Below are 8,527 nucleotides of genomic sequence, written 5' to 3' on the forward strand. Positions count from 1 at the left end.
ATAAAATAATAAACATTTAACAATCAAACTAAAATAATTATAATAAAATTATAGTTATTTTAATTTTTAAATGAGAATATTTTCCATGATTGAATACTTTATTTGTTGGACATTTTATTTCATGATATTTTAACCTAGATACATAATTCGTAGACTGGGTAATAAAAGAAGATTATTTCGAGTACCAGATTAATTATTGTAATTTGGTAGTAAAAAAATTATATAACATTAAAAGATGTACTACATACAACATATTAAGGTTAAATTATAGTTATACTCTCAATGTATTCGGCTCGATAAAACTGTATGTGAGATGTACATTTTTACTTGGTACGGTTTTTAAACTCTTCAATTTTTCACCTAAAAAATCGTAACACAAGTATCATTCAGCTTTAATTAAACTTTGACATTTCGTCAGAGTGAATACGTGATTGTAAAAACTACTAGGTAAGTTCAGGAACTTTAATTATCCACACCCATTGAGTGTTCAAAATTCAAAAATTTCTGTTTGGCATTATAATATATTTATTGTCTTGTGATCAGCAAATTCATTTCTTTTGCAGTACAACATGGATTTGATGTCTGATCAAAAGGAAAAATCGGTAAATATATATAATATATATACTTACAAAGTATTTAAAAAACACGAGTATTTTTCAATTTTATGGGCCACACTATGAACACTTTATTTTTTGTTTAAATCCATTTACAACCTGTCATTTTATCAAGTTCAATTTTTTTTTAAATAAATATGTTTTTGGGCTGGATACAAGTTATTTGTTTTTCTGACCAATTTTGAGTAAGATTTTGTTGTCATAAATACAAACATTTTATGTTGTTTATTCTACGTTTTCAAAACAAAAATTTATTTTTAGAAATACCCCAAGTCTACATGGTTTTTAGTGATCAATGAATTTTGTGAACGGTTTACATTTTTTGGATTGAAAAGTGAGTGAATGAAGTTTGATGTAATTTTATAATTGTAATAATTGATTAAAAATCTGTTCAGCCGTTTTGATTTTGTACCTGACAAAAATATTGAAGCTTGACGGAGACCAGTCGACGATAATATATCACAGTTTCATATTTCTATCGTACTTCGTACCATTGCCATGCGCGATATTAGGAGACTCTTATTGGGGAAAATTTAAGTACGCTGTGTAAATTTGGTTTCATGTTCTTCATAAATAATATGACTATCTAATGTTTTTAAGTTATGATTTTCATGATATAATTTTTTAGAACAATTGTATATTTGTCAGCTATCTACGTACTGGGATGCATCGTGCTCACCGGCGCATCTATCGCAAATATGTTCAGCCTAGACGTTCAAAAGTTAGTCAACAATTATTTTACAGTATATTATAAGTATAATTAATTTCGAAAACCCAGTCACTTTTTATGTCGAATTCGTTTAACATAATTTATATAAACATATATTTGTTCCTCAAAAAGTTGCCAACATAATGCACACCACATTTCCTTCGGTGATTTCAATTAAACTTTGTCAACCAGATAGGACACCGCGAATAATACATGCATAGATACATCAATTTAACTTCGCGTCGACCTCATCCACAATACTCAGCCCATGACTAATAAAGTAAAATATTCGTACTTATTTGCAACTGCCTCGCCATCCCTACGTAACTCAAAAAGTAAAACTACAAAACTAAAACTAGACTTCAGCACTCTTTAACAATACAATTTCACATTTATTCTCCAACTATTCTTTTTCTTTTAAGCAACTACTAGTTGAATTTCTGTTAAAGTTAAACTGTGCTTATGCATAGTTAAAAATGTAACAATATCACATTAAGTACCCGATTTTAGCTGAAACGAGTCAAACCTCAATTTAAATTTAGTTTAAATCATAAATTTAAGTCAAGTGTTCTGGTTTACCTATGTCACTGTTTTATTTTAAAATTGTATCAAAAAAAAATTCGTTTGTAACTAAGTTGTAAAATATGATGTTGTTGGAAATCTAATTTTAATACAAAAACGCAGATGTAAAACAATTTAAACGTGTGATAAAGGTTAAAGAATAACTATTAATGGATCTCATCAGGACAATCATATTTATTTCTATATGCTTATTTAAGTGTGATAATGAAATTTGTAATTACGTAATGTGCTACGGTTATTAAGATTCACTATACAGTCGCTTGCAGTTCAACAGAGAATAGTATTATTATTTACTCTTTGTTTGAAGTCGTTACGTAAAAAAATGGCTGAAACTTTGAGTACGTTTGCCGTATTCCTATAGCAGCGAGATAAATTCTTTAAAATTACATATTTGTAAGTTTATTTATTTTTTTTTTTAGAATCTTTGCTTTCTTTGGGTTATTTTTAATATCCATGGGTACGGGTGGTGTAAAAACTTGCAATTTTGCGTTTGGTGGAGATCAATTTCAATTGCCTCAACAAGAAAAATATTTACAATACTTCACCACCAAGTTCGCGTTGGCCGTATACATTGGATCGTTATTTTCGACATTTTTGATGCCCGAATTGCGACACAGCATACATTGTTTTGGCAGAGACTCGTGTTTTCCGTTGGCTTTCGGTGTACCTGCCATTATGATGTTTATTGCCATAGGTATATATTGTGGATATTTATAATAATTATCATCTTCGCCTAACCTGACCTAGGTATTTTTTCTTACTGTGTGGTACAAGAGTAGATAAACAAAAACTACTTTAATACAACTTCATCCACCAGTACTATTTTAAAAATCACAATCCAATCACAAGTTTTTCTCGATCACACTACTTCCACATAAAATACATCCATGGTTTAATATAACTTACTGTCATATTCCGTTTTACATGCTGCAGTGATAATCATAGCTGGAAAAAACATGTACGTGAAGAAAAAACCGGAAAATAAAGTCTTAATCAGGACGTTTGGATGTATTTTTGTAAGTGACGTTTAATCGTGTGGTGCTTTTAAAGACCAAAACCCGTTTTGGAAGTATCGACATCAATCACTTGTATCATATTTTGGATTTTAAGTGCGCACTTCAAGCGAAGATAACATCAACCGTACCATGCAAAACTCACTGGTTGGATAACGCAAAAGGAAAGTACACAGAATCAGAGATATCGGATACAAAGTCGGTCCTGAAAGTGATCTGCGTATTCATGGCATATCCAGTATTTTGGTCGCTGTATGAACAACCGGTACAGTAACTGCTCCATCGATAATATTGTTAACAATGTAAAAGTCACAGGTGAGCATCAGTTAGGGTTTCTGGATTGTGAGAAACACAGAAAAGCAATTCCCAAATTAATTGGAATTGAATCAATGCATAATTTAATAATAGTACCTAATCTAATAATATAAATCAAATAACTAAATAATTAATTAATTATTAATATCTAACCAATCTAATCTTCGCCTATTCAAGGAACTATAAGACGGATCAATTTAACTCTATGACATAACATCCGTTTTACTATAGAGTTCAAGGTGGACGTTGCAAGCCATGCTGATGAACGGTCGCGTGGACTTCTTAGACTGGACAATCAAACCCGATCAAATTCAGATGCTAATACCATTATTTGGAGTAATTATTCTAATGATATTTGACGACGTTTTGTGTCCGATGTTTGCAGCTATAGGAATCAGGAAACCATTGCAAAAGCTAACCTTATGCGGTGTCCTTGCGGTCATAGCATTTGTGTTCGCAGCTTTACTACAGTTTAAAATAGTTGTAAGACTATTTTTTGAATGCCTACAATTTTTTTTTTTTGCTCACTCCTGATAGTTTTTTTTTTTTAAGGGAAACACAACTGAAATTCCAGCTGGACAAGGTCGGTTAAACATCTATAATGGATTCGATTGCAATGTGTTCCTAAAATCGAATTCATTACAATTACAACACCAAATCGGCCCCCTAGAAATGTTCAACGTCAGTCATGTGGTTGTTTCTCAGAATGTCTCAGGAGAGGTCATCGGGATCACATTAGGTTTCGAATCAAAGTGCAATGTTGTGTCAGACAACTACGAGTTGAATACTTCTTTAACCATAATCGAAGGAAAAGTAAAGATTTCGACTCTATCTTTATACTAAAGTGGCTTTGTCCAGACTGACAGAGAATCTACGTAGATCTTAAACATAAATGTAGATATTGACTTAGAATCTCGACAGTACCTATTCGTTTCTTAATGTAAGTTATAACTAAAAAATGATTTTGCAAAATTTGCATTGATTTTGAAATTGACAGTGAGCATTTTCGTTTTTTTTTTATTTATAAATGTTGGCCATTTATTACTCGAGAAAGTAGGGTAAATGCTTTCAACAAATCATAGCATTTAAATACCTACCCAAATAAAAAAATTATAGCTTATAAAGTTATTACAAATACCCATGAAAGTTAAAGAAAATTCCGGGTAGGACAATTAGTAAAATATAAATTATTAATTAAAGATACATGAATATGATAAAATTTCATAATATTTTGAGAGTAAAATTCCTATAATTCATTATAAACTGTGTGGTTCATATAATTTGAAAAATTCAAAGTTTATAATTTTGTCAGTAAAGAAACCAGATGTTATTTTCTCTTTAAATAAGGGTTCAAGATTACCTAGTCATTGGCTTAGCTTTAGTTCTAAGTGTTTTTATAGTATATTAATATTTAATACTACTACTACTTTCTTTATAACATGCTTTCTATTTGTTAGTAATATAAGTGAATTTAAACTATTTTTTAAAGCATATTAAACACATAATTATACATCAAATAATGATTAAAAAAGTATAAACAAACTAAGATTAATAACATCATCGTATTTTCTTGTTTTCTTTCATCATCGACTTTTGTAACATTTTAAAATCAAACATTTGTATGATCGATGGTTTTTTAAATCATTTTAGGAGATTTCTTATCACTTGACCCGATTACATTCAAACAAAATTGCATTGAATCGTATTGGTATTCATGACAGTTTAATCAAAGAAAAGTTTGGGAACCCAAATTTAAGGTTAGTATTTAAATACTCTCTGTAATCTACTATAGCTTCAATATTAAAAAAACAGAAACAAAATATTTATCTTAGAATTTTGATCGACAATACTTTTGATTTCGACGATGATATTACATTGAACAGTGCAGAACACACCTCATTTACTTTGTACTCTCTAGATCGGTTTCGGGGAATGGACTTTAATACCATAAAAGTCGGAAAGTAAGTATCCAATATTTTTATGTCACTACAGTTATTCTTGATATCTACAAATAATTTAATCTTAATATGTATATGATGATATCAAAAATAGATATAATGTATTTTACAACGGAAAAATGTTGCCCACATCGACTATGGATATAATACCAGCGACGTTTTATACACTTACTTTACAACGAAATGACAATAAAACGGTAACATTATAGGTTATTAGATCTGTGGATTATAATAAGTACCTTATAAACTATAAGTAAATTTAGGAAGTAAAACCTGTAACTATAACAAAAAAAATATTTATAGGATGTACGAATATTTACCAAAGACGAAGGAAACTACATTCACATTTTGTGGCAGCTTCCTCAATATTTGTGCATGAGTATAGCCGACGTCATATTCGCGATCACCGTTATAAAATTCGCATTTACTGAGGTATTTTTATTTTTAATTAGTGATATTAGTTAAAATGGATCATTTATTCATTTTTTTATTTATAATCAAGTAATCCTATTTTTGTAAGTAATATATTAAATTTTGTAAGATTCATATATTTAAATAATAAATTTATTTATAAAAATTTAAATGAATAGATTTTTGATAGATTTAACTGCCATGCCTTAACATATCACTTTTTTTCAAAAAATATTAAAATATACGTGCACAATTTTAATATCACATCATGTCACACTCGAATGCTTTTAAAAATATTAAATTATAGGTTTCAATTGTTCAATATTTAAATAAATACATAACTCATAATTTGTTTATAACTGATCTATGGTCTTAATGTTATATGAAATTTTTCAATATAGGCCCCAAAAAGCATGAAGTCGTTAGTAGCCGCTATTAATTTTTTGACACTGGCACTTGGAAATTTGTTGGTCGTTATAATTTCAACAATTTCATTTAAAAATCAGGTATACATTAAATATTAATTATTTTGTTTTAATAATTAATTCTTGACAGTTCATTTAATATTATATATGTATAATTTGTTCATGATTTAGGCAAATGAATTTCTACTTTACTCTGGTCTTATGCTTGCCGACACGTTATTGTTAGGTTATTTCAGTGTGGTTTATCGGAGTAAAAATACATATATAACTAATCCAATAACACCGAACGAGAACAAAACGGAAGAAACTACTGTTGTCAACTGAATACGGTTTTGTTCGACTAAAATGGCGACAAGACCAGACTTGAAGAACTATTCTTTGTAGTTCTAATTATGTTATAATAATAATACATATTATTCCTCAGCTGCCGCGGACTTAATTTAATAAAAAAAAAAAAAAATGATACGTAATGTATATTGAAATATTATATTCATGATATTATACAAACTTAGATGTTTTTATTTAAAATTTTATTTTTAAATTTTTATTTTTATTTTCCAATACAAAGAACATAGCAAAAAAAAGTATGATGCATTTAATTGTTTATGATATTTATTTTGATTATTTTATTCAATTCAATAATCATTTGTATTACGATAGTTAGTATTTTCATACTTGCTTGTTGGAATGTTTTATTTTTTCTCAGTATATTATTTATGGTATTTAAGGTATTTATTTTTTATTTATTGTTTTTGATTTGCTGCAACTGCTTTCTTTGATTAATTCTGTATTATTACAAAATGTATATTAGAGCCATCGAGTACATTTTTGGGAATCCATTTAAAATTATTGGTTAAAATATGCTGATTGAGTTATGATATTATTTAAAATAATTTATTAATTAAGTATACATATAATGACAGTATAACTTTTTAAAGTATTTTGATACATCTAGTCGTATACTTATTACTTAAATTGTGTTTTCGAATGTTATTTAATTAGAAAACATAGCTGATTAAAAGTTATAACATGACTTAATACACACCTGCAGGCGTCAAAGGGTTTAAATTATTCATATAAATTATAAATAATTATGAAAAAAATAATTTGACGACGAAACTTTAAAACTTATTCAAAAAAATATTTCCTTTGATACCTACTGATTGCTTGCTATATATGCAAATTATACATTATAAATGATTAATGATATTTTGTGTGTTGTGAAGAATAGCCTTTTATAATACAATCAAATATTATATAAATTTTAACAATGTAAAACCGCATCAATTATACGAGTTTTATAATATAAAACATTTATACATTTTAGATTCTAAGCGGATTTTACAATGATATGTGTTTTTTTTTCGTGTGTGTACATGATTAGTAATCGAAGTAATGCTTCGATTTTCAAAATGAATCTAGGTGGTGCATTCGGGAGGTCAAAATTTAAAATTCTCATTAGTTTTTAAAAGCACAGGGAAAACAAAACAAAAAAAAAAATAAGGAAAACCGAGAAATTGTACACAATTTTTTTTTTTTTGACAAAATTAATTCTGGTTTTTGGTGTAACTCTTGTAACGGTACGTTTCAGGACCGCCGATCAAAATCACAGGATGGTAACACTAACCGCTATGAAAACTTTACGCTCGTATGACAAAGCGCCCAAGTTGTCCCACACCTCTAAGGCTCTAACAACCGGTGCTATACATAGCGAAGACCGCAGCGAGTCCAAAGAGGGTGCCATACTCAGAACCCCAAAACTCAGCAAGCAACATCGTGTACCGTGCCGAAAGTAAACATAATGACACACGTCGATAACACACGGTTTACTAAGCGGTACGGGACATATATAAAATAATTCTTCATCATCAGTCTTCAAGTAATATTCAAACCATCAGTATCTCTTCGAGAAACCAAAGATTTGGAAATCCGAAGAACCAAAGACACCAACCCGATCTTGAGCATACAAACATCCTGAACGCCACCATTGCCCGAACGAGAAGCATCGAAACAGCAGAACTGCAGAAAGTCAACTGACCAATCCGGAGCCGCGATTCGTGCCCAGAATGAACCGTCCAGCTGAAGTAACCACCGACGTCATACAACCATCGCAGACCAAGTGGAGTCGCACACCAACGGGTGTCCAAGACCCAGTCATACGACGGCCGACGAATGATCACCCGACGAAGTGTCACGTTTTTAGTGGTAACCACAACCAAGTCAGTCGCAACCGCTCGACACACACAGAGATCTTTGCCGAGTGACGAGCAACCGAGTAAAGGCCGGGCGCACATTGAGACGCAGGACTGCAGGAGCGCAGCGCACCGTAGTTTTCTGAAATCTATTAGTTAGAACTTGCTAGCGCATATTGGGAGACAGGGCGGGGCAGAGCAGAGCAGTGCTGTGCCTATGTTGGCCTGCGTCACGTAGTGTTCGCAACACAGATTACTGCACAAGCACCACGAGCTTTGGAAATCATGATATTACATAATTTTAAACT

At 30.4% G+C, this 8,527-nt stretch overlaps 1 protein-coding gene across 2 annotated transcripts; it reads left to right on the forward strand.

Moving 5' to 3' along the window:
* Positions 1 to 243: 243 nt before the first annotated feature.
* On the forward strand, positions 244 to 6,484 carry LOC111042609 (peptide transporter family 2-like). Of its 2 annotated transcripts, XM_022327272.1 has the most exons (16): positions 244 to 447; positions 564 to 602; positions 876 to 948; positions 1,010 to 1,151; positions 1,243 to 1,335; positions 2,325 to 2,599; positions 2,839 to 2,921; positions 3,016 to 3,183; positions 3,465 to 3,716; positions 3,786 to 4,046; positions 4,884 to 4,990; positions 5,066 to 5,194; positions 5,286 to 5,388; positions 5,495 to 5,623; positions 6,004 to 6,108; positions 6,199 to 6,484. In XM_022327272.1, exons 2-16 carry the CDS (start codon positions 570 to 572, stop codon positions 6,349 to 6,351), a joined length of 2,106 nt encoding a protein of 701 aa, XP_022182964.1. In that variant the 5' UTR covers positions 244 to 447; positions 564 to 569; the 3' UTR covers positions 6,352 to 6,484. The 2 variants fall into 2 exon arrangements, with proteins under 2 accessions (XP_022182964.1, XP_022182965.1); XM_022327273.1 differs by lacking the exons at positions 6,004 to 6,108; positions 6,199 to 6,484 and having other exon boundaries at positions 5,286 to 5,400; positions 5,495 to 5,598.
* The last annotated feature ends 2,043 nt before the right edge of the window (positions 6,485 to 8,527 follow it).

Source organism: Myzus persicae, unplaced genomic scaffold (genome assembly GCF_001856785.1).
Source record: "Myzus persicae strain clone G006 unplaced genomic scaffold, MPER_G0061.0, whole genome shotgun sequence".
Lineage (NCBI taxonomy): Eukaryota > Metazoa > Arthropoda > Insecta > Hemiptera > Aphididae > Myzus > Myzus persicae.

Coding starts and splice junctions, on each gene's coding strand:
- LOC111042609 (XM_022327272.1), top strand. CDS start 570: ATGGATTTGATGTCTGATCAAAAGGAAAAATCG. Junction 3,184..3,464: donor GGTCGCTGTATGAACAACCG/GTACAGTAACTG, acceptor GTTTTACTATAG/AGTTCAAGGTGGACGTTGCA. Junction 6,109..6,198: donor CAATTTCATTTAAAAATCAG/GTATACATTAAA, acceptor TTCATGATTTAG/GCAAATGAATTTCTACTTTA.